Source organism: Phoxinus phoxinus (assembly GCF_949152265.1).
Source record: "Phoxinus phoxinus genome assembly, chromosome: 23".
NCBI classification, from domain to species: domain Eukaryota; kingdom Metazoa; phylum Chordata; class Actinopteri; order Cypriniformes; family Leuciscidae; genus Phoxinus; species Phoxinus phoxinus.
In genome coordinates this window covers 26,658,377-26,685,492 of record NC_136898.1, presented here as the reverse complement: position 1 = coordinate 26,685,492, position 27,116 = coordinate 26,658,377, and the positions used below count along the sequence as shown (strand labels likewise).

Here is a 27,116-nt window from a genome sequence, read left to right as displayed (position 1 = left end):
AGATGGATAGACAGACAGACAGATAGATAGATAGATAGATAGATGGATAGACAGACAGACAGACAGACAGATAGACGGACAGACGGATAGATGGATAGACAGACAGACAGATAGATAGATAGATGGATAGACAGACAGATAGATAGATAGATAGATAGATAGATAGATAGATAGACAGACAGACAGACAGACAGACAGACAGACAGACAGACAGACAGACAGGACACACGGACGGATAGATCGATAGATAGATGAATAGACAGACAGACAGATATACAGACAGACAGATATACAGACAGACAGATAGATAGACAGACAGACAGACAGACAGACAGACAGATAGATAGATAGATAGATAGATAGATAGATAGATAGATAGATAGATAGATAGATAGATAGATAGATAGATAGATAGATAGACGGATGGACGGATAGATGGATGGATGGGGATGGATGGGGATGGATGGGGATGGATGGATGGATAGCAGAGCATCAGCTCAAAGACACTTTTTTGGGCCTGAAAGAGTCTTTTGTATAACTCTGACTTTAATCACATGCTGTCTCTCCTCACCATTGAGATACTGTTCATCTCAGGGAAACTTTAACAATTATGTTAACATACCCTCAAAAGTACTCAGCACTGAAGCATATCAAATGGTGAAGAGCATGGTGGGGCAGTGGGATTTCCCAGTGGACGGGGCGTCCGAGCATCAGTGTCTGATGGGGTTTTCTGGGGTTTCTCCTCGTGTTTGTTTGCTGCTCTGCTCATAGAACGACTGAAATCTGACCTGCTCTCTCTTGTGTTCTCTGTAGCCCACTGTGCTGAGAAATGTGTGCATGGCCGCTGTGTGGCCCCGAACACCTGTCAGTGTGAGCCGGGCTGGGGAGGGGCCGACTGCTCCAGCGGTGAGTGTCTCTCTCTCTCTCTCTCTCTCTCTCTCTCTCTCTCTCTCTCTCTCTCTCTCTCTCTCTCTCTCTCTCTCTCTCTCTCTCTCTCTCTCTCTCTCTCAGTGTGGGCCGGGCTGGGGAGTGGCGTGAGTCCTGCAGCTGCGCCTGTCCGTCTCTCTCTCTCTCTCTCTCTCTCTCTCCCCCCCCCCCTCTGTCAGTGTGAGCCAGGCTGGGGAGGGGCGTGAGTCCTGCAGCTGCGCCTGTCCGTCTCTCTCTCTCCCCCCCTCTTTAAAAATTAGTTTTTAAATATATCAGCTCTGTGATTGAAGTTTTTCAGATGTAGTGTCTCAGAAAGATTATCTGTCTTTGATTTTGTTAACGCTTGTATTTGAAACATTAATTTATCACAGATTTTTAGTCTCTTGAACTCTATAGCTATTAACTCTATTATTATTTTCTTAGTTTTTGCATTATTTAAATGAGTCACAAATGTTCCCTGAGGTTGACATAATAATGTTGGTGCGATTATTATGACATCAAAAGTAGACATAATTTAGAAATAAATGGCCATTTTCTACCCTGTTTTTGACCCTCTTGACCTTCAGTGCCTGAGTAAAATCTTTGCATATGAAATAAAACGTTTTGGGTTATGACTGTCACCCTTGTTCCGTGAGAAGGGAATAATACACTGCGTTGTAACGACACCTTTGGGGGAATGCCCCCCAGCGTAGCATACATGGAAGCTACAAAGGGACGCCGGCACACAACAGAGTTAGCTTCTGTGATGAAGCAAGTTGCTCCCAGGCAGGGGGAGGCATGGCAAAGGGACGCAGTGTTACAGTCGTAACCCGAGACGTTCCCTTTCGAGGGACCTCGCACTGTGTCGTAACGACAATTTGTGTGAGGCTGAAACAGTCACACTTAAGACGAGAGCACTCGTCTCGTACACCTGGTATTGAAGGAAGGTCCAGACTATAAAATCTCATGGGATGCAAGATAGCCTTAATATTCCCAGGAGCAAACTCCAGGCACTCGGAAGATATAGAGAGGGCCTGAAGATCTCCTACTCATTTTAGAGACGTGATGGCTAATAGAAAAGCTACCTTGAGGGAAAGGTTCTTGACCTCGACGGACCCTCTCCAGAACCAGAAATGAGTACAGGCAGAAAACTCCTCAGAGACTCCCTGATCAGTGCGCTGACTCCTGAACGACGGAGATGATTGAGACTGAGACTCCCTGATCAGTGCGCTGACTCCTGAACGAGGAAGTTGATTGAGACTGAAATTCCCTGATCAGTGCGCTGACTCCTGAACGACGGAGATGATTGAGACTGAGATTCCCTGATCAGTGCGCTGACTCCTGAACGAGGGAGCTGATTGAGACTGAGATTCCCTGATCAGTGCGCTGACTTCTGAACGAGGGAGCTGATTGAGACTGAGATTCCCTGATCAGTGCGCTGACTCCTGAACGAGGGAGCTGATTGAGACTGAGATTCCCTGATCAGTGCGCTGACTCCTGAACGAGGGAGCTGATTGAGACTGAGACTCCCTGATCAGTTCGCTGACTCCTGAACGAGGGAGCTGATTGAGACTGAGACTCCCTGATCAGTGCGCTGACTCCTGAACGAGGGAGTTGATTGAGACTGAGATTCCCTGATCAGTGCGCTGACTCCTGAACGAGGGAGCTGATTGAGACTGAGATTCCCTGATCAGTGCGCTGACTTCTGAACGAGGGAGCTGATTGAGACTGAGATTCCCTGATCAGTGCGCTGACTCCTGAACGAGGGAGCTGATTGAGACTGAGATTCCCTGATCAGTGCGCTGACTCCTGAACGAGGGAGCTGATTGAGACTGAGACTCCCTGATCAGTTCGCTGACTCCTGAACGAGGGAGCTGATTGAGACTGAGACTCCCTGATCAGTGCGCTGACTCCTGAACGAGGGAGTTGATTGAGACTAAGATTCCCTGATCAGTGCGCTGACTCCTGAACGAGGGAGCTGATTGAGACTGAGACTCCCTGATCAGTTCGCTGACTCCTGAACGAGGGAGCTGATTGAGACTGAGACTCCCTGATCAGTGCGCTGACTCCTGAACGAGGGAGCTGATTGAGACTGAGACTCCCTGATCAGTACGCTGACTCCTGAACGAGGGAGCTGATTGAGACTGAGATTCCCTGATCAGTGCGCTGACTCCTGAACGAGGGAGCTGATTGAGACTGAGATTCCCTGATCAGTGCGCTGACTCCTGAACGAGGGAGCTGATTGAGACTGAGACTCCCTGATCAGTGCGCTGACTCCTGAACGAGGGAGCTGATTGAGACTGAGACTCCCTGATCAGTGCGCTGACTCCTGAACGAGGGAGTTGATTGAGACTGAGACTCCCTGATCAGTGCGCTGACTCCTGAACGAGGGAGTTGATTGAGACTGAGATTCCCTGATCAGTGCGCTGACTCCTGAACGAGGGAGCTGATTGAGACTGAGACTCCCTGATCAGTGCGCTGACTCCTGAACGAGGGAGCTGATTGAGACTGAGATTCCCTGATCAGTGCGCTGACTCCTGAACGAGGGAGCTGATTGAGACTGAGACTCCCTGATCAGTTCGCTGACTCCTGAACGAGGGAGCTGATTGAGACTGAGACTCCCTGATCAGTGCGCTGACTCCTGAACGAGGGAGTTGATTGAGACTGAGATTCCCTGATCAGTGCGCTGACTCCTGAACGAGGGAGCTGATTGAGACTGAGACTCCCTGATCAGTTCGCTGACTCCTGAACGAGGGAGCTGATTGAGACTGAGACTCCCTGATCAGTGCGCTGACTCCTGAACGAGGGAGCTGATTGAGACTGAGACTCCCTGATCAGTACGCTGACTCCTGAACGAGGGAGCTGATTGAGACTGAGATTCCCTGATCAGTGCGCTGACTCCTGAACGAGGGAGCTGATTGAGACTGAGATTCCCTGATCAGTGCGCTGACTCCTGAACGAGGGAGCTGATTGAGACTGAGACTCCCTGATCAGTGCGCTGACTCCTGAACGAGGGAGCTGATTGAGACTGAGACTCCCTGATCAGTGCGCTGACTCCTGAACGAGGGAGTTGATTGAGACTGAGACTCCCTGATCAGTGCGCTGACTCCTGAACGAGGGAGCTGATTGAGACTGAGACTCCCTGATCAGTGCGCTGACTCCTGAACGAGGGAGTTGATTGAGACTGAGACTCCCTGATCAGTGCGCTGACTCCTGAACGAGGGAGTTGATTGAGACTGAGATTCCCTGATCAGTGCGCTGACTCCTGAACGAGGGAGCTGATTGAGACTGAGACTCCCTGATCAGTGCGCTGACTCCTGAACGAGGGAGCTGATTGAGACTGAGATTCCCTGATCAGTGCGCTGACTCCTGAACGAGGGAGCTGATTGAGACTGAGACTCCCTGATCAGTTCGCTGACTCCTGAACGAGGGAGTTGATTGAGACTGAGACTCCCTGATCAGTGCGCTGACTCCTGAACGAGGGAGTTGATTGAGACTGAGATTCCCTGATCAGTGCGCTGACTCCTGAACGAGGGAGCTGATTGAGACTGAGACTCCCTGATCAGTGCGCTGACTCCTGAACGAGGGAGCTGATTGAGACTGAGACTCCCTGATCAGTGCGCTGACTCCTGAACGAGGGAGTTGATTGAGACTGAGACTCCCTGATCAGTGCGCTGACTCCTGAACGAGGGAGTTGATTGAGACTGAGACTCCCTGATCAGTGTGCTGACTCCTGAACGAGGGAGTTGATTGAGACTGAGATTCCCTTATCAGTGCGCTGACTCCTGAACGACGCACCCATCTCTTCTGGAGAATGACCCGGGCATGTTGTCATGTGCAGACAGACCATCAGCAGTCCTGAGCTTCAACTCTTCTGGTTGTGTCTGGGTCTCAGTGTCCCTCAGGACCTGGATCAGTTAACCACTGCTGGGCTTTATTACAGTGACACATGAAGAGGGATTTGGCAGCATGGTTGCAGTCAGCTGTGAGATGACTTTAATTCCCTCTGAAGACTCATTGTATCTGGCCTTTCCGGGCCACAAGACGCCAACAAAACACTGTCCTGAATTAAGGCTGAAGGAAAAAAGGCCTTTCTTCAAGAGCAAAGAGCCAAACAAAGAGAAGGCAGTGATTGGCCAGAATCACAGGAAATGACCTCAGGGCTGAGCTCATGTGATGTCAGATGTAGGTCGGGGCAGCAGAATAACCCAACATACTCCAAATAGATGTTATTTGCCTCAATTTCTTTCAATCGGATTAAAAAAAAGCGACTTTATAATAACTTTTATGAATAAATCAATAACAAACATTATATAATTCTTAACAGAACATTAGTTAATATATATTCACATACAGTAGCTAGAAATATCAGAAATGCTTGTTGATAAGTAAACACCAATGAAGATCATTATTTAATGTAAATTGAAATGCTCACAAATGTCACTAAACTTTCAATTCATATGAACATGTACTTTTTTAAAATACTACAAATAATTTTTTATTTACATCATAATACATATATACTGTATATCCATATGAATCGATACTGAATGGAATCGAGATTGGAGTTGAATCGAATCGCAAGCTTGTGAACTGAAATCGCATCGAATGATGAAATGTGTGTCTATCCCAAGCCCTACTGCTTTAAGACATCTGTACCTCTGCAGTTGTTCTTCAGCAGAAGTATTGACCACACTGATCATACTGAAACGATGTATTGTGCTATATAAATAAATGTGACCCAGTTTCTTTGTGAGAAGGGCACTGATGTGTTGGTGCTCAGAGCAGCTGCTGCGGTGGCTTGGGTTTCAGTCTCTGATGAAGCCGACAGTAGTGCTTCACTGGTGGAGTTGTGCTGTGTCTCACTGGTGGAGTTGTGCTGTGTTTCACTGGTGGAGTTGTGCTGTGCCTCACTGGTGGAGTTGTGCTGTGTTTCACTGGTGGAGTTGTGCTGTGTCTCACTGGTGGAGTTGTGCTGTGTTTCACTGGTGGAGTTGTGCTGTGTCTCACTGGTGGAGTTGTGCTGTGTTTCACTGGTGGAGTTGTGCTGTGTCTCACTGGTGGAGTTGTGCTGTGTTTCACTGGTGGAGTTGTGCTGTGTCTCACTGGTGGAGTTGTGCTGTGTTTCACTGGTGGAGTTGTGCTGTGTCTCACTGGTGGAGTTGTGCTGTGTTTCACTGGTGGAGTTGTGCTGTGTCTCACTGGTGGAGTTGTGCTGTGTCTCACTGGTGGAGTTGTGCTGTGTCTCACTGGTGGAGTTGTGCTGTGTCTCACTGGTGTAGTTGTGCTGTGTCTCACTGGTGGAGTTGTGCTGTGTCTCACTGGTGGAGTTGTGCTGTGTTTCACTGGTGGAGTTGTGCTGTGTTTCACTGGTGGAGTTGTGCTGTGTCTCACTGGTGGAGTTGTGCTGTGTCTCACTGGTGGAGTTGTGCTGTGTTTCACTGGTGGAGTTGTGCTGTGTCTCACTGGTGGAGTTGTGCTGTGTCTCACTGGTGGAGTTGTGCTGTGTTTCACTGGTGGAGTTGTGCTGTGTTTCACTGGTGGAGTTGTGCTGTGTCTCACTGGTGGAGTTGTGCTGTGTCTCACTGGTGGAGTTGTGCTGTGTCTCACTGGTGGAGTTGTGCTGTGTTTCACTGGTGGAGTTGTGCTGTGTTTCACTGGTGGAGTTGTGCTGTGTCTCACTGGTGGAGTTGTGCTGTGTCTCACTGGTGGAGTTGTGCTGTGTCTCACTGGTGGAGTTGTGCTGTGTCTCACTGGTGGAGTTGTGCTGTGTTTCACTGGTGGAGTTGTGCTGTGTTTCACTGGTGGAGTTGTGCTGTGCCTCACTGGTGTAGTTGTGCTGTGCCTCACTGGTGGAGTTGTGCTGTGTTTCACTGGTGGAGTTGTGCTGTGTTTCACTGGTGGAGTTGTGCTGTGTTTCACTGGTGGAGTTGTGCTGTGTTTCACTGGTGGAGTTGTGCTGTGTTTCACTGGTGGAGTTGTGCTGTGTCTCACTGGTGTAGTTGTGCTGTGTCTCACTGGTGGAGTTGTGCTGTGTCTCACTGGTGTAGTTGTGCTGTGTCTCACTGGTGGAGTTGTGCTGTGTTTCACTGGTGGAGTTGTGCTGTGTCTCACTGGTGGAGTTGTGCTGTGTTTCACTGGTGGAGTTGTGCTGTGTTTCACTGGTGGAGTTGTGCTTTGTCTCACTGGTGTAGTTGTGCTGTGTCTCACTGGTGTAGTTGTGCTGTGTCTCACTGGTGGAGTTGTGCTGTGTCTCATTGGTGGAGTTGTGCTGTGTCTCACTGGTGGAGTTGTGCTGTGTTTCACTGGTGGAGTTGTGCTGTGTCTCACTGGTGGAGTTGTGCTGTGTTTCACTGGTGGAGTTGTGCTGTGTCTCACTGGTGGAGTTGTGCTGTGTCTCACTGGTGGAGTTGTGCTTTGTCTCACTGGTGGAGTTGTGCTGTGTTTCACTGGTGGAGTTGTGCTGTGTCTCACTGGTGGAGTTGTGCTGTGTTTCACTGGTGGAGTTGTGCTGTGTCTCACTGGTGGAGTTGTGCTGTGTTTCACTGGTGGAGTTGTGCTGTGTCTCACTGGTGGAGTTGTGCTGTGTTTCACTGGTGGAGTTGTGCTGTGTCTCACTGGTGGAGTTGTGCTGTGTTTCACTGGTGGAGTTGTGCTGTGTTTCACTGCTGCCTTACAGTATATCTCGGCAGTGATTTGTGTTGTGAAGTGAGTCTGTGCGAGAGACACACAGTTTCGTGTAATTTCATTTACTCATCGTCAGTTCGCTAAAGCAGTGCTGGACACATGATTGAAACACTTTGTGAGTGAAGCTTTGACACAAGGGTTGGTGATATTGTGACATGTTCAGTTCATGCATTGAAGGTTTTCCATTTGAGCAAATGAAAGGAATGTCTCTTGGACATTTGACTGGTGTGCAGTGTGAGTTTGTCAGTACAATACATTCGACCATACGTTCATGGATGAGAGGATGTTGAATAGAGTCGATGTGGACAACCTTGATGTTGAACTGGGTCACGGTTCACTAAAGCACTCTAGTTTTTTGCCTGAAGAAACAGTATGGAGGTTTCAATGAGGTTGTGTGGAAGACATCACAGGCCTGACATATAGAAGATAAAACACTAATATTTTCATGTGAAAGTCAGATTTGAACAGTAAATGTTAAAAGTACAAATGTCTCGGATTACCCTCAGAATATTAACACAGGGTTCATGGAAAGGGTTCCTGTGGATAAATTATAACCTTTATTTTTACCAGGAAGAAAACTCACTGAGATTAAAATCTCTTTTTCGGGAGTGTCCTGGCCAAGATAGGCAGCTAAGTTACATAGACAATTTACAAAATTTACAACACACAAACAAATCTCATTACATAAATAAAAATTAAAATATATATATATATATAAAATGCATCTGGTTACAAACATTTACACACAACCAATTTACTCTGATGATTATCCAATAAATATTTAAATTGACCACAAGATACTAAATCTTTTAACTTCATCTCAGTCTGGAGAAGATTCCAATCCGATGCTGCGGCATATTTAAAAGAGGTTTTACCCATCTCGGTTCTGGCAAAAGGCACACACAAATTGTAGGTCGATTTAGAACGTAATGAGTAATTTCCAGATGACTTCTGATTAATAAGACAACAAAGATAAGGGGGTAGATAACCCAATATAGCTTTGTAAATCAATTGGTACCAGTGCTTTTTCTTCTAATACTCAACGACGACCAACCAACCATTTTATATAGGTCACAATGGTGTGTCGAAAATCTGCAGTCAGTTATAAATCTCAAAGCACCATGGTACAAAGCATCCAGAGAGACAAGAAGGTAAGAGGGAGCATGCTGATATACTACATCCCCATAGTCTAGAACTGGTAAAAAGGTAGCAGACACTAGTTTCTTTCTCACATTAAATGAAAAACATGATTTGTTTCTAAAATAAAATCCTAATTTTTTCTTAAGTTTTTCCCTCAGATATTTAATATGTGACCCAAAGCGTAATGTGTACATACAATTTAAAAAGTCTTAGTAATAGTGAGTTCATAGCTTTCTGCTTTCAGAGCAGTGATGTATGAAGTACACAAGTCCTGTACTTTGTGGATCCCTGGTAATATATACCATCCTACACCTGACTCAGTGTTTGTGCAAACAAGCTCAAATGAGCCTAATGCAACTTTTCATCAAGAACAAGATCTTAGAAAAAGAGACTCCAGTGTTGTTGTTGTCATTCTCAAATGACTAGCATCTCTTATTCTAAAATAACATCGTTCTTGTCTTTTTGACACATTAGCAAAAGCCAATCATGCATGAGTCATATTATTCATTCCTATTTCCAGAAGTGGACAGCTGTGTCATGCTTAAACTAACTCGGCGAACACACGAACGGTCGGTCATTGGTCTCTTAAGTGTCTGTCAGTGAGTTCAGTTTGTGTGAACAGTGGAAGCTCATTACATTATCATGTCGTTCTTGTGTATATGAGTTGGTTCATTTGCAGTGGAGTGTGTGTTTGTTTCTCTGAGCATTAATACACAGCTGTTTGATTATGAACTTCCTGCCTCATATTTTCCTAACGCTGTGGCCGGAGCGAGAGGGTCGCAGATGATGGACTGCAGATGATGGTGTGGCTGTCGTGTCTCAGTGTTTAATGATGGAACTGAAACCGTCAGTCTAATCATAATAATAATAATAAATAATAATAATAATAGTAATATGTTTATTTTATATAGTGCCTTTCTAAAGACTCAAGGTCGCTTTACAATAAATTACAAAAACACATGACATAGAAACATGACATAAAAACATGACATAGAAACTGTGAAGATACATATAGAATCAGAACATAGAGTCAGGGGTCGGGGGAAACAAGTGACAAAAAGATATGTTTTAATGTGGGTTTTGAAGTCATGTAGTGATGAGAGATTACGGATGTGTTGTGGAATGGAACTCAAGAGAGTTGGGTCAGCGGTGCAAAATGCTCTACCACCAAACGATGCTAGTTTGTGCCGTGGGATCATCAACAGATCCGAAGATCTAAGTGTGCGAACAGGGGCAGTGTTGGGTGTAACTAATTACTAAGTAATTAGTTACTGTACTTTAATTACTTTTTCCTCTAAAAAGTAAAGTAAGGGATTACTCTTAATTTTTCTGTAATTTAATTACAGTTACTTCTAATGTAATTGAGCTAAATACTGTGTATAGATCAATCCGATCTCACGGCAATTTGTATGCATTTTATGAGGTGGCTAAATCCTACGACCTCACTCGTACAAATTAGCCACCTTGTAAAATAAGTATAAAATGTCATGAGATCAGACTGGTATTAACTAGAACAATTCTATATAAAACAATAGTGGGTTTAACATCAATTTATTGTCTGATGTTAAAAAGTATATGTTTATTATTTAACCTTCTCCCTTTACATTTTTTGGTCAGTTTAAGGATAATTCATGCAATTTTATAGAATTTATTTGGAAGAATTAAAACCGTTTCATGTCTATCCTTGTATTATTCAGATGGTTGAGGTTGATATGGGATTTAGAAAGTAATTAAAAGTAATTAAATACTTTTTAGAGTGAGTAATTAGTACAGTAATCTAATTACACTGTTGAAGAGGTAATTAGTAACTAGTAATTAATTACTTTTTTAGAGTAACTTACCCAACACTGAACAGGGGAGTATGTATGGATGAGATCAGAAATATAGTTGGGGGCAAGACCATGGAGTGCTTTAAATGTAATAAGGAGTATCTTGTATTGAATGCGATAGCGAATGGGTAACCAATGTAGACTGCGTAAAAAATGTAGACTGAGTAATGTGGGAAGATTTCTGAGTGAGTGAGGACTCTGGCGGCAGAGTTCTGGATATATTGAATTTTATTTAATGATGAATTGGGTAAGCCATAAAAAAGTGAATTGCAGTAGTCAAGCCGTGAACTGATGAAAGCGTGAACCAGGGTCTCGGCATCACTGATGTTAAGAAAAGGACGTAAGCGTGCAATATTGCGAAGGTGGAAGAAGGCAGACTTAGTGAGCGAGGAGATGTGAGGAAGGAAGGAAAGAGAGGAATCAAAGATTATACCCAGGTTTTTGACAGCGGTGGAAGGTTGAACCAGAACTCCAGCAATATTGACATTGTCAACACAGACACGGGATGTAGTTTGAGGTGAACCAATAAGAAGTAAATCTGTTTTATCTGTGTTAAGTTTGAGAAAATTACTGGTCATCCAAGCATTTATTTCATCAATACACGCTGATATGGAAAGCGTTGGGAAAGGAGCATTGCGTTGAGAATGGATGTATAATTGGTGTATAATCATACAGAATGATGTAATTTAGACTTGATTTTATGATTGGCCACATTCAGGGTGTGAGTTGTTTGGGATTTGTTTATTTTATATCCCTGGAAGGAATTAGTTTAATCTGTTCAGATGGAATGCATTAGACATTTCTAGTGTCCGTGACACTACGGCTTTTCCTGTAATAGCCAGAACACCACATCCTATTTAAATATGTTTTGCTAACATTATGTAAATGTTACTTTTAAATGTTCTGAAACATAACATTTAAAAAACATTAGACAAATGTCCAACGAAAACATAAAAAAAAAACATTCCATGACCAATGAATAAATAAAGTTTTTATGCTAAAATTTAGAGAACACTATTAAAAACCAGATAGCTCTGAACAAACCTTCTATTAACGTTACTGGAAATTCGATTGTTCATCATTTGAGTGAACCTTGCAGAACGTTCTGACAATATTCCCTGTTAGCTTGGATAATAGAAATGTGAGATGAAAGATGGCTGAAATGTTTGACAGCTTATGTACCTCATGGGGCCTGTAAATTGTACAAATACATTTATAGGCAGTAAGTTGTTAGTTAAACATTTATTTAACTTATAGTTAATTCAATAACACTGTATTTCTACATCTTCTAAATTTCTTGATTAAAATTAAATTATGTCATTCTTGTTTAAATATCCAGAGGATGTGCTATATGTGAAATATATGATTTTGTGATGTATAGTGACGTCATACACTGCATTAGCTTTAAGATTTTATCTAATAGATGACTCCAAATTCTGCATGATTGACTCAGAGAAACAACTACAGTCACACTTATGATTTGCATGTTGTGTCGTGTGCTGAACTCACACACAGACACTAAAGCAGCTCTGATGCAGCATTTCATTCACACACAACCCAAGACTGATGTTGAGCTTCCCTCAGACAGCTGTGCGGCTGATTTTTCCTTCAGCGACTGCACATATCACATCGATTATTGATCAAATATCTGCTGGCCGATGCTGTATTTTCCACATGGTGTTTTCTGTGTCAGAAGTGCAGCTCTGTGTGTGTGTGTGCAGCGTGTGATGGCGAGCACTGGGGCCCGCACTGCCGGAACCGCTGTCAGTGCCAGAACGAGGCGCTGTGTAACCCCATCAGCGGAGCCTGCCTCTGTGCGCCGGGACACCGCGGCTGGCGCTGCGAGGACCTCTGTGAGCGCCACACCTACGGCAACGGCTGCCAGCAGAAGTGCCTGTGCCAGAACAACGCCACATGCCACCACATCACAGGAGAGTGTGTGTGCAGCCCAGGATACACTGGAGCATTGTGAGTTCACATGTGTTTGTACTGTAGCTCAGACAGATGATTGTGGTGCTAGCAACACCAAGCTCATGGGTTCGAATCCCAGGGAATGCAAGAACTTGGATAAAAGCGTCTGCCGAATGCATGAATGTAAATGTGTTTGGTGTGTGTGTGTGTGCAGCTGTGAGGACTTGTGCCCTCCAGGGAAGCATGGGCGGCAGTGCGAGGAGCGCTGCCCCTGTCAGAACGGTGGCGTGTGTCATCATGTGACCGGAGAGTGTTCCTGCCCGGCCGGCTGGATGGTACGCCTGCAACACTCATTAAACACACATTAACTGACATAAATATAAAAGATAAATATTTGTGATTCATCAGGCCCTATTTTAAGGATGTAAGTGCATGGTCTAAAGCGCAGGGCGCAAGTGTACGTCCGGATCCACTTTTGCAAGTTTAACAACGGTCGGCGCACCCAGCATATGGTCTAAAAGGGTTGTTCCTATTCTCTTAATGAGTAATGGGTGTGTTTTGGGCGTAACTTGCAATAAAGCAATCAGAGTCTCATCTCCCATTCCCTTTAAAAGCCATGGTGGATTCACTATTTACATGGTGGAATTTGTAAGCGGAAAAACTGAACGCTTCTCTATCGAGGAAACGGATCTGCTCGTGCGCGAGGTTAAATCGCACAAGCTGATCATCTACGGGAAAAAGTGTACTCTAGGCGCACATTACTAACGCGCTCTTTAAATAACAAAAACAATACTGGACCATTGACTTTAGAGCAGGTTTCTGTTGGTCAATGGCTCAGTCTATTTCAGTTCCTCAGAATAGCAACGCTCCAACAATGCGCCTGAACACACACAAGGTTTTAAGACCAGCAGCCCATGGGCCACAGATAGACGCACAAATAGGCGTAGGACGGGAAAATGATAACTGCGTCGGGCTGAAACTTACAAAAAGCACTTGTGCCTGGCGCTGCATTGCACCGTGTGTATGATATGGCCCATTATGTTTGGACTTTGGACAGAATTATTATATTATTTGTTTGATTAAATGATGTTCTTTGTTTTAGGGTAATTTGAGAATGTTTTTTTAAAGCTTCCTGTCTAATGTAATTGTTGCACGCTGTTTGTCTCGGCACACTGTGTTGTCAGTGATGTGTTGATGTCGTTTTCAGGGAGCAGTGTGTGGACAGCCGTGTCCGGCGGGACGCTTCGGGAGGAACTGCTCGCAGGAGTGTCAGTGTCATAACGGAGGAAGCTGCGCTCCGTCCACGGGACAGTGTGTGTGTAGCGCGGGATACACAGGAGAGAGGTCAGTACATGCACCGCAACATCAAGCTTTACCGCTGGAGAGGAGAGCAACACCATGTTGTGAGTGTACAAGCTCCTGAAAAGAGCCAACAGACCTTAAATTATTGAATTTCACATGGATGAAAACGAGGTTGCGAGGGATGAACTTACAGCCTATACACATACATGCCACTATTGCACACAACTTTCAAAAGTTTTACTGAACAATTGCCATTTTGTCCAACACCAGTACAATTCTTCTGTCCCTCACAGCATCGGCTTCACTCCTGACTCTAAGGTCTATGTGACTCTTGCGCTATATTCAGTCTCTCTGAAGTCACATGATAGCGTAGTGTGAGGAACAGAGCCCAGCTGAAGCATGTCTTCAGAGGATGCTGTCACTGAATACATCTCCTGGATTAGCGCTGGCACTGCTGTAGACTCAGCATATCAGGTTATGAGGAAACTAAAGCGGTGAAACTGCAGGATCTGATGCTGGCACACGTCCCAGAGTGAAGAGGGCATGTGCCGATCGGATGAGATTCAGTCTCAGGGCTCTGGAAAACATCATGTCTGGTTGTAGACCAGCAGCATTGACCTCTCACATGATCAAAAGCATGGAGAAGCTAGTTCACTGACCCATGGTTTGGACTGTTTCTACACTTCAATTACAGCACAAAGTCATGCAGGAGTTCTCAGAGAATTGTCCAGTTGCAGGTTGTATTGCTGGTGGGTAAACGGCCAGTCTTGTTGTGTGCTGGACGCTGGGATTTGAAGCTGGAGAAGCTGTCAGGAAAGCTGGTGCAGTCATTGGGATTGGCCTGGAGCCTAGAGGTTAAGGTGGAAAGAAGAATTACGCCTGCCTGTTATGGACAGCTTAAACAAAATTGTGATAATGTTCCTCATGCAAAGCCATCGTATGACTTCATAAGTTTGATGAGAAAAACACAAAGCTCATTGGCTCATGCTTTATTGGACTCAAATGCTGGTTATTCTGAGATGCATCATATAGACCTGAGGTCTTAACCCTGCTTCTGTGGACACACTGTCCTGCAGAGTTCAGCTCCCACAGCGGGTCTCGGGTAACACTGCACACTATGGGTGTTCTCTTTATTTGCTGGAGAGGCTTCAGGAACAGTTTGAAAACCCGTGGTATAGATCAGGGTTTTCTCAAACTGTGGGGTGTGTGTGAGAGCCTGTCAGTAGAGGCACAGAGTAGGGTTTTATATCCCGGTGACAGGTGTCAATCATTCTAGATTATGCTATATGGTTTATATCATGGTATGTAAATGTATTCATGCAGTGCAAGACCGCTTGAAGTTATTGACAAGTTAGAGTGATATTGTGCTTGAATGGTCAGATTGCAGTCACAGTGGATGAACATCAGAGACCTGTCACACCAGGAGAGAGTGTCAGTGTGAGAACAGCAGTTAATCATCCGCATGCAGGATCAGTCTCGCCGGCGTCCAGCGACAGCAGTGCAGCTGTAATTACAGTACGAGTGAGCGTGCAGAGTGTATTTAAACGGCAGGAATAGAAACACAAGTGCATTTTTATGACTTAATAAGAGCTTTGGCTTCACCAGATGTCACTGTTACCTCCGGTTTACCCTGATTTCACCACACCCTACCGGCTGCAGAATAATCTCCCAGCAGCCACAGGGAGGAGCCCGTCTGTGTGTGTGTGTGTGTGTGTGTGTGTGTGTGTGTGTGTGTGTGTGTGTGTGTGTGTGTGTGTGTGTGTGTGTGTGTGTATGTATGTGAGGGTATGTGTGTGTAAGTGTGTGTGTGTAAGTGTCTGTGTGTGTGTGTGTGAGGGTGTGTTTGTTTGTGTATGTGTGTGTCTCTGTATGAAGAAGGTTATTTGTGGGATGCTCAACAGAAAGATAGTCTGGCAGTTTTCACCTTGTCAGAATAGTTGAGATAAGCGTGTCCTCATCCCTCCATCACTAGATTCTGCTCTACAGGGACTGATAGAAGCTTAATTACGAGCAAAGACCACACGATAAAGACACAAACAACACAAAACAGCTTTACATTCTTTGCATAGTTTTTATATAGTTATATAGTTTTTAACTTCTCTATTCACATTTGTGAAGTGAACGTAGAATGTAGCCCCAAGTGAGTTACATTTCTACAAGAATAGATAAATATACATGTTTGGTAACCCCTTTATAATAAGTATAGTGTAATAAAGTACTTACAAATCATTTGCAAAGTATTAGTTTATGCTAATTAATAAATTATAAACTGTAGTTAATACATGAATAGACTGCCGGCTTCAGTTTGCATGTAGGGACCCTCATTATGCTCCCGTGTTAGTGTGAGGCTATTCTGAGCCTTGTTAGTGGCATTAACTAGCGATTTCTTTTGACTTACTCTATTCCCCATATACTAGCGTTATAAGCTAATCAGTTTTTAGAGATAAAACTCTTTACATTCGATTATCATGAAAACACATCCCAGAGAACTGTCGACTCGGTAACTGTGTGTTATTAACCCTAGGTTAATTTTTCACCGGAATTGTCCTTTAACAACGTATTAATAAACTCTTTATAAATGAGCTCATTAAACAATAAAACTTTGTTAATTATGGTGACAATGAAAGAAGATCTCGCTATTTGTACATAGTCTATTCAAGTATTAACTACAGTTTATAATTTATTAAATAACTATTTGCAAATGGTTCGTAAATACCTGTACTTTATTACACTATACTTATTATAAAGTGTTACCAAATGTTCTTTTGCATTTCTTGATTCATTAGCTTTTTTCTAGAAGTCTTTTCAAACCTTTACAAACTGTTCACACATTGGCTATAAAAATGCAATTAATACATGACCTCCAGAAACAAACAGAAATGTTCTTGTGCTGTGATTGTCACGAACCCACACGGGAAAAGGTAGATCCAATTGCAGTAGTTTATTAGGGGTAATCCGTACTCACAAAACAGTCCAGGCAAGGGTCAAAATCCAGTAAAGCAATCCAACAGACACATGAAACAGGCCGACGAACTCAGAAGTGTGAGTGACATTAAACAAGGACTCCGTGACATGAACTGAGACAGACAGGGTACTTATACACAGACACTAACAAAGAACAGCTGGGAACAATGAAGACAGGGAACAGCTGTGTGAAATGAACATTGATGGGTAACAGACAAAGGACTATACAAAATGTGGATGACACCGTGGGGAAGAGGACCTCTAATGGACACCAGGAATACACAAACAAGACACTGTGACAGTGATATGTGCTGTGTGTGCTGTGTGCTGTGTCTGTGCTGTGTGTGTGTGTGTGTGTGTGTGTGTGTGCGCGCTGTGTGCGGTGTGCTGTGTGCTGTGGTATAGGCCATTATCCGATCGCCATATTTATCACTGATCTGTAACTTTTTCAACATTCACCCAAGAATCCTTTTGAACAGGGTTGTTGCATGAGTCTGTCAGTGTTCAGCGTCGAGGTGCTGTGACTGAAGTGTGTGTGTGTGTGTGTGTGTTTGTGTGTGTGTGTGTTTTCAGGTGTCAGGACCAGTGTCCGGTCGGCACGTATGGCGTGGGCTGCGGTCAGACGTGTGTGTGTGTGAACGGTGCGCAGTGCTATCACGTGAGCGGAGCCTGTGTGTGTGAGCAGGGATACACCGGTGAGAGCTGTGAGGAGCGAGTGTGTGCCGACGGTCTCTACGGCCTCAGGTGTGACAGGAAGTGCCCCTGTCACGCCAATAACACACACAGGTGAGACACACACCCTGTCACGCCAATAACACACACATGTGAGACACACACCCTGTCACACCAATAACACACATTGTCACCCTGTCACGCCAAGTGTCATACAGTCTCATTACAGTCTCATTATTACAAATAAAATAATAATAATAATACATTTATTTTATATAGCGCATTTCTCAAAACCAAGGTCGCTTTACATAGGAAGGCAAGGAAACACAACAACCAACAACCAAAACAATACAACAAAGACAAGTTATCTGTATGAAGCTATGAGTTTGGTGTGGAGAAATGATCATTAAACAAAAAGGTCTTGAGATGTGCTTTAAAGAAGGGAAGAGAAGGACAGTCACGAAGAGGTTGTGGGAGGCGGTTCCAGAGTTTGGGGGCCAAGGCACTGAAGGACCTGCCACCCAGGGTGGAAAGTCTGGAGCGGGTGATAGCCAGGAGATTTTGGTTAGAGGATCTGAGTGAGCGGGAAGGAGTGTAAGAGGTCAGCAGGTCGCGGATGTAGGGGGGAGCAAGGTTGTGGAGAGCTTTGAAGGTGAGTAGGGCCCTTAGTATTTGATCCGGGACGGAACTGGTAGCCAGTGGAGTTGGTGGAGAATGGGGGTGATGTGTGCTGATCGTCTGGTATGGGTGAGGAGCCTTGCTGCCGAGTTTTGAATATATTGTAGCCTTTGAAGTGATTTAGCCGGGAGACCAAGGAAAAGTGAGTTGCAGTAGTCTAGGCGGGACATAATGAAGGAGTTAACCAAAGTCTGTGCATCACTAACAGAGAGGAAGGGTTGGAGGCGAGCAATGTTACGGAGGTGAAAGAAGGCAGTCTTAGTGAGTGATTTGATATGAGGATCAAAGCTAAAGGTGGAGTCAAGCAGAACGCCAAGGTTTTTAACAACAGGGGTAGGGTGGACTGGTGAACCATCAATGCTGAGAGTGAGACTGGGAGATTTGGAGAGGATGCTTTTAGGGCCAATCATCAGAATTTTGGTTTTATCTGTATTAAGTTTGAGAAAATTGTTTTGCATCCATAATTTTAAGTCAGAGGCAGTCAGTGAGGGAGCATGGTGGTGGGTCAGAGGGAGAGGGAGTGGTAACTTGGAGTTGGATCTCATCTGCATAACAGTGGAAGTTAAGACCGTGGCTGCGTATAATCTGGCCAATAGGGAGGATGTATATTAGAAAGAGGAGGGGCCCAAGTACAGAACCCTGGGGGTCACCACGAGTAACAGGGGACTTGGAAGACTGATGTGGACCAAGTGTTACAAACTGCTTTCTGTTGGAGAGGTATGACTGGAACCAATTGAGGGCTGTGCCAGAAACACCAATAGCAGACAGACGGATGATTAGAACATTGTGGTTGATGGTATCGAAAGCAGCACTAAGGTCAAGGAGGATGAGAATGTTAAGTGAACCAGAGTCAGCAGACAGGAGGAGGTTGTTAACTATGCGTAGAAGGGCAGTCTCTGTACTGTAACATGAACAGAAGCCAGATTGAAAAGGCTCATACAGGTCATGGTGATTAAGAAAGGTGTGTAGTTGTGAGGCCACCACTCTTTCCAGTACCTTGGCCAGGAAGGGGAGGTTGGAGATAGGGCGGTAGTTTAGTAGTGAAGTTGGGTCGCAGTCCGTTTTTTTGAGAATGGGTGTGACTGCAGCAGTTTTGAGGGTAGCAGGCACAACACCAGAGTTGAGGCAGGTGTTTACAATCAATGCAATGGGTTCAGATAAGGATGTGATGCAGGCTTTAAGAAGAGGGGTGGGGCAGGGTCAAGCTGACACGATGAGGAGTTAGACTTATTAATAATGTCAGTGATAGTGAGGGAGGCTATAGCGGTGAAATGGGAGAGCTGAGGGCCCAGAAAGCCAGGAGAAGAAAAGAGAGAGATAGCATTGGGGTTGAAGCAGTGGTAAATTTGGCTAATTTTGTCATCGAAGAAGTGTGAGAAGGCATGGCACTGCTCAGGGGTCTTAGGACAGGCAGTGACAGGGGGTTTAAGGAGTTTGTCCAAGGTCCTGAACAGGGTTGGACTTGGAGGAGGTTATGAGTGATGAGTAATAGTTTGAGCGGGCAGCATTGAGGGCATCCCTATTTGTCTGAGTATGTTCGGTGTAAAGCATGGAATGAATTGTAAGGCCAGTTTTCTCATATAGCCGTTCAAGACGGCGGCCAGCGGCCTTAAGTTGCCTGAGCTCAGGGGTGAACCAGGGGCATGTACGGTTTGCTGGTACAAGCCTAGTCCTGACAGGGGCTAAGCTATCAAGCAGGCTGGTCAGGGTGCCATTATACATAGCAACCAAGTCATCCGCGGACGAGAGCTCATCAAGGTCAAACAGTGGCGAGGCCTGTATAGAGGCAGAAAACATGCTGTGGTCTATTGACCTAATGTTGCGACATGTGATAGTTGTTTTCTCTGAGGAGGGAGGAGGAGTGATCATATGAAAACGGCATATGATCAGTCTCATTATTACAGTCTCATTATTACAGTCTCATTATTACAGTCTCATTATTACAGTCTCATTATTACAGTCTCGTCATTACAGTCTCGTCATTACAGTCTCATTATTACAGTCTCATTACAGTCTCATTATTACAGTCTCATTACAGTCTCATTATTACAGTCTCATTATTACAGTCTCGTCATTACAGTCTCATTATTACAGTCTCATTATTACAGTCTCATTACAGTCTCATTATTACAGTCTCATTATTACAGTCTCATTATTACAGTCTCATCACAGTCTCATTATTACAGTCTCATTACAGTCTCATTATTACAGTCTCATTACAGTCTCATTATTACAGTCTCATTATTACAGTCTCATCACAGTCTCATTATTACAGTCTCATTACAGTCTCATTATTACAGTCTCTACAGCCAATATTTATGAAATCACCAGAAGATAAAATATGAAATCTCTCAATCTCTCAGCAACTGAAGATAAAACATGAAATCTCTCAAGATCTCAAGAACAGCATTACCAGCTTCACTTATAACTAACCAGACTGACTTTATTTCTGTCAGACGTCTACAGAAGCTCTTATTGAGAACCACCATCATGGTGACTTTAAATGAAGCTCAATAAAACATCAACTTCTAAACCTCTGTTAATCCTCAATAAGAACTTGTGTAGACGTCTGACAAGAATAAAGTCAGTCTGGTTAGTAATAAGTGAAGCTGGTAAAGCTGTTTGTGGAGTTGTTTAATCCTCCTCTGCTGAGATCTTCACAGATTTAAACATGTTTTCTCTTCAGTTGATTTCATGTAAGGCTGTGGCTGAAGTCAGTTGTAGTTCTTGTGTTCGATTTTCCTTCAGAGATTCTGCTTGTTAACAGCAGGTGTTCATCACTAATACTCAATCAGAACACTTATTATCCAATTATCATGCTGGGAATTAGACATTTTCTATAACTCATTCAGTTTGAGTTCTGTTTAAGCTATAGGGCCCTATTGTAACGCTCTGAAACGCAAGTATCAAACGCGAAACGCAAGTAACTTTGTGGGCGGATCCCGGCCCTGTTGCTATTATACCGGCGGGATAAATTACTTTTGCGCCCGACGCAAATCTAAAATGTGTTGGTCTGAAGTCGCTTCATTACTCATAGGTGTGGTTTGGGCGTAACGTGAAATAAACCAATCAGAGCGTCCTCTCACATTCCCTTTAAGAGCTGGCGCGCTTGTTCCACGGCGGATTGCTATTATAACGCCGGGTTTGCCAGCGCACGCCAGGAGCGGTTCACAGCCGAGGAGACCGACGCTCTCGTCAGGGCCGTAAAACACAGAGAAGTGACATTCTATGAGGATGATGGAGAAACACACACATTAGCTTCAGTTAAACAGGCGTATAATAATTTGGGTAAATGTGTAATCTAGATTTATGCCTATTTTTTTACATCTTCACGGACACAGCAATGATTTCCCTCGTGTGTTCATATTTTTCCTTGTAATAATGTATGATTTGCAAAAATTAAAACTGCTGCGTCTGTTTAGATTAGAGAATCAAAGTGTGTGTGTTGTTCACACGCTACATTATGGCCAAGCATGCGCCCTTAAAATAGCATATGACTAACGCGCGGCGCCGCTGTCTTTAGACTGGGTTTCTCCTGGTCAGTGGCGGAGTTGTTTTCTGAAACTGCAGAATATCACCAGGGAACGTTTGCGCCGGAACACACTCCTCTTTTCACTGAACCGCCCCCCCCCCCCCCCCGAGCACAAGTTCATTCCCTAATTTACCGACGTGCGTCTGTGGAGGGAAAAGTCCGCTGTGCGCGGGTGCAGAATAGGAATGATACATGCGTCGGTGTACAAAGTCAATTGCGCTGGGTGCAAGATAGGGCCCTTTGTGTCCACATAACTTTCGGTAAAATTTGAGTGCAATTACCTAATTTTTATTTAGTACATTTTAAAGTGCATTATTTGACGTCAGTTTGGGAATCGTTGCACTAGGATAAGTTCACAGACCCAAAACTACACTTGGTGGCCTGTAGGGTCCAGACTCCAGTGATGGTCACTGATGTGCCGTCTCTCTCAGCTGTCACCCCATGTCAGGCGAGTGTTCGTGCCGGCCGGGCTGGTCGGGGTTGTACTGTAACGAGACGTGCGCTCCTGGCTTCTTTGGGGAGGCGTGTCAGGAGGTCTGCCACTGCCAGAACGGAGCAGACTGCCACAGCGTGAGCGGAGAATGTGTCTGCGCACCGGGATATAAGGTACTTCATCTTATCTTAGACTGAGTGTGTGTGTGCTGAGGCAGTCACTGATGTGTGGTCATGATTACAGGGCTCAGATTGCTCCTCGGTCTGCCCCGCCGGCACATACGGCATCAACTGCTCCTCTCTCTGCTCCTGTAAGAACGCAGCCGTCTGCTCTCCCATCGATGGATCCTGTTCCTGTCAAGCAGGTGATCCTCTTCAGCTCACTGTCCTGCAGGGTTTAGCTCCAACCCTGATCAGTGATCCTGAAGAACTCAGTAGGCTTGTTCAGTTGTCTTTGGTGTGAAGTTGCTTATCTACACTGACACGGTGTGTTTCCATGAGGCCTCAGGAACGCAGGTGTATTTGATTCCGCATCTTCAAGCAGCAAAATGGTTTGAGTTAAATATTAAATTGCTAATATTGTTCTACTTTACAGAGAAATACTAAACCAGAATAATGAGCCTTTACAATATACATTAAACACTCAAGTGAACACAAAGCTTGCGGGAGAGCTCTGGAAAAAGTAATGATTATGAATGTGTCGAAAAAACAGCACAGAGACTGTATGAACATTTGAATACTTCATTAACAGACCAGTGTAGAGTCTGTCGACTGCAGTTCAGTGATGAGGACCTATAGAGAGAAACGCAATGTTAAACATGTCATGCAGTAAACGTGGTATTAATTGAGCTTCACTCCACATCAACACTAGGATATGTGTCTAATGATAGAGCGGCTATTGGTTAACGTTAGGTTTAATAAGCCATGTTTGAGGTCGATGAATGACAGGCAAATGTTTGGTTATTATGCCCTACATACTGTAATAATTACACTATTAGATCTTACCAGGGTTTTTTACAGTAAAATACTGTTAAATTTACTGTTAATTGTACAGTTCTTTACTGTAATCTACAGTATGTTACTGAATTTATTTACGTGCACTAAATTAAAAACTCGAGTCAACTAATTTAATGAGCAGAAACCGACTGCCTTAAATTGACCAACTGCAGTTTAAATTTATTAACCAACATTTATAATGTACTAATGTGAGAAAAGTAATACTGTCAAGTCAAGTCAAAATTTATTTATACAGCACTATTTATACAGACAAGCTGACCAATGTGCTTTACACAGCAATGAAATATCACACGACAGACGGGACAAGTAAGATTAGAAACAACATTAAGCACTGTTAAAAGCAATTGAATAAAAGTGTGTTTTCAGGAGTGACTTAAAAACTGACAAATCAGAAGCAGAGCGAATATAAAAGGGCAAATTATTCCATAGTGTCGAGCCAGCAATGGCAAAGGCACAATAGCCTCTATGTTTTAGCCTGTACCGTGGTATGGATAAAAGTTTCTGTGTGCCTGACCTAAGATCCCTGGAAGTAGTGTATTGCTCTAAAAGCTCTGATAAATAGGGGGGAGCTTGATTGTTAAGACACTTATAAACAAATAAAAGAATTTTAAAATCAACCCTGAATCGAACCGGCAACCAGTGAAGGGAAGCTAAGATTGGAGTAATGTGTTCGTATTTTCGAATACCTTTTAGAAGTCTCGCTGCCGCATTCTGGACTATTTGAAGACGTGTTAAAGTTGTAGAATTTATTCCGTAATATAAAGCATTACAGTAGTCCAGTCGGGATGACAAAAATGCATGTATAACCCATTCAAAAGCTTGGGGACATAAAAACGGCTTAACTTTAGTCAGCATACGTAAATGGAAGAAACACGAACTGACAACAGAGTTAATTTGTTTATCCAGTTTCAAAGAACTATCTATTGAAACACCAAGATTTTTCACACAAGTATTTATAGGTAAAGAGAGTGTATACGGTTCAGGGATATGATTTAGGCTACTTTTAGGAGGACCAAAAAGTACAAGTTCCGTTTTGTTATCATTTAATTTAAAGAAATTAGCAGTCATCCACATCTTTATTTCGTCTAGACAAGCCAACAGGAGCTCAGGTGAGTTTTTTCCTACCCGTTTAATGGGAACATAAATCTGAATGTCATCTGCATAGCAGTGAAACGACACATCATATTTTTTAAATATGGAACCCAAAGGGAGCAAATAAAGAGAAAAGAGTGTAGGGGCCAGAATTGAGCCCTGAGGGACCCCCCATTGAAGATGAGCAACAGAGGATATAGTAGAGCCAAAACTAACAGAAAATTTTCGATCAGTCAAGTATGAACTAAACCAATTCAAAACAGTTCCCTTTAGACCAACATCAAACTCGAGTCTAGACAGAAGAATATCATGGTCCACCATATCAAAAGCAGAGCTAAGATCTAATAGCATTAAAATCATGGAATCTCCAACATCTGTTGTCAGATAGATGTCATTAAAAACCTTCAGCAGTGCAGATTCAGTACTGTGGAGTGCCCGAAACCCGGATTAAAACTTCTCATATATAGAATGTACACTTAAATAGGAGTGTAATTGATTTAATACAGCTTTTTCTAAAATTTTTGAAATAAAAGGCAGATTAGAGATAGGCCTATAATTATTCAGATCAGAAGGATCAAGATTTGGTTTCTTAATTGATGGAAATACTAAGGCACTTTTGAGAGCAGCTGGAAAGATGCCTAGGCTAAGTGATTTATTTACAATGGTAAGTAAACTGTGTCCTAGAGTATCGAAGAGTTCTATTAAACTTTTAGGTGGGATAATGTCCAAAGAGAAAATTGTAGGCCTGAGATGGGTGACTATTTCTTGTAGATAGGAAATAGAAACATCCTCAATCAAATTCATAAAAACCTGTGGAGAGTGAAGACAGCATAAACGGAGTACTTTCAAAATCATTACTATTCTGACATTCATCAGTACCTGGCCTTTGATTTTCAATTTTGTTTGAAAAAAATCTCAGAAAGTCATCGCCATTTAGATGGGAGGGTACTGGATATGCTTTGGTAGGTGGATTTAAAGCAGCGTTTATAGTTGAAAAGAGTAATTTTGGCTTTTGTCTATATTTTTCAGTTATTTGTGAAAAATATTGACATTTTGCCTTCTTAACTGCATTTTGAAATTTAGATAAAGCATCTCTCAGGGCTACATAATAAACTTGAAGTCTATGCTTTCTCCATCTTCGTTCAACCTGTCCACATAGCCGTCTAAGACCAAGTACAGTCTCATTCAACCACGGCTCAATTTTTTTCTTTAAATGTCTAGGTTTAAATGGAGCAACATAATCTAGAATACTGAAACAAGTAGAGTTAAAACAGTTAAAATATTCATTCAAATCAAAATTAGGAAGATGACAATCTAAAATTTCATCATCACAGATGTTTTTATAAATGTGAGAGAAATTAGAGATAGCAATTGGATTTAGAGACCGAAACCAATGAACTGGCTTATGCATTGGAATTGACTCAGGAACCAGAGGTATAGAGAAAATGATTGGCTTATGGTCGGAGAAATTTAGTTCACTCATAATTATATCAGAGACGGATAGTCCATGTGTTAAAATCAAATCTAATGTATGGCCCTGAACATGAGTTGGGCCATCAACCCATTGACAAAGGTCAAAAGATTCTATCAGATTGACAAATTCCTTTGACAAAGAATCAAAACCACAGCAGATATGAATGTTAAAATCACCAAGAATTAAAAGTCTATCGTTATATGTTACAAGTTCACTTAAAAATTCAGCAAACTCACTAATAAACTCTATTGTAGATTTCGGAGGACGGTATATAAGTGCCACCACAACCGCATTTTCAGCGTTTAATCTAAATAACTGTAATTCAAATGCATTGGTAGACAATGACTGACAAGAAAATTTGTTTTTAAAAACAGAAACTAATCCTTCACCCCGACCCGTAGACCGAGGGGAGTTTAAAAAATAAATAGTCCTGAGGTAACAGTTCCGTTAAAGGCGCCAGATCTCCAGGTTTTAGCCAAGTCTCAGTAATTAATAACATGTCCAAGTCATTGGAGACAACAAAATCATTTAAAATAAAAGTCTTATTTACCAGTGATCGGGCATTTATCAAAGCCATCTTAGATAAAACCTGCTCTGGGCTCCGTTTGGGCTGATGATGAACTTGAAGCTGTCGAAGATTGTTAAAGTTAACCCTTCTGCGTCGCATCCGAGGCGAAACATCAGTGGAAGGTCGACAGCAGCTATTCGACCACGCAGCAAATAACCTCCAGTGCACTTGCTCAGGTTGACACAGCGACACAGAAACTGACCACGTAGGATGAATCATTCGGTACACTCGCTCCGGCGAACGCCACGAGACATGCCAGCCACGTTCCACCGGCGATAACAGACGTCCAACAGCTGTCCGCTGGAGCGTGAGCTGAAGTTTCAACCTTACTGCAGCTCCACCTCTCTTCCCACGCCTCCGATGATTTCGACGTTTCCTCAGTAGAGGGCAAGGAGAACGGCGGAGGAAGGCATTCCCCAAACATTTGGTTGAGTAATAATCAGGACCTCCCAGCCAACTTTTTGGTAGCTGTTCAGCTAGACATCGGATGTCCAGAAGTTGAAAACGGTCATAAACTAGTATTGAGGATGAACAGTGATGGATAAATGTAGAAAATATATATATAATTAAAATAGAGACACTGAGCAGACGGCATGCCTCACACACTGGCGCCATCTTGGATCTCAGGAAGTAATCTCCAGGAGTCATGCCCCAGATGCCCGGTCAAAGTAGTCGTTATACTGTGAACTTATACGTAATACTGTGAACTTACTTCATTTGAGACCACTAAACAAATATTTTAAATAAAGAGATTTCCACTGGACCAGCAACCTGTTAAATAAAGCAACACACAGCGTATCATCAGTGTGTGTAGATCTTCTGCTGGACTGACTCTTCAGCACAACGGCGACACAAAAACACAAACTTTTACAGTAAACTACAGGCAACAGTGTTGGTCCTAGTATATACCTG

General features: G+C 43.4%; 1 protein-coding gene across 2 annotated transcripts in view; it reads left to right on the top strand.

The window, feature by feature from the left end:
- Positions 1-27,116, top strand: part of megf10 (multiple EGF-like-domains 10) — a 68,361-nt gene that overhangs the window by 22,105 nt on the left and 19,140 nt on the right. For both annotated transcript variants that reach the window (XM_079599473.1, XM_079599472.1), the window contains exons 5-11: positions 814-906; positions 12,284-12,530; positions 12,688-12,808; positions 13,681-13,817; positions 17,313-17,525; positions 22,053-22,227; positions 22,298-22,418. In XM_079599473.1, the coding sequence (XP_079455599.1) occupies positions 814-906; positions 12,284-12,530; positions 12,688-12,808; positions 13,681-13,817; positions 17,313-17,525; positions 22,053-22,227; positions 22,298-22,418 (1,107 nt within the window). The remainder of the gene's footprint in view (positions 1-813; positions 907-12,283; positions 12,531-12,687; positions 12,809-13,680; positions 13,818-17,312; positions 17,526-22,052; positions 22,228-22,297; positions 22,419-27,116) is intronic.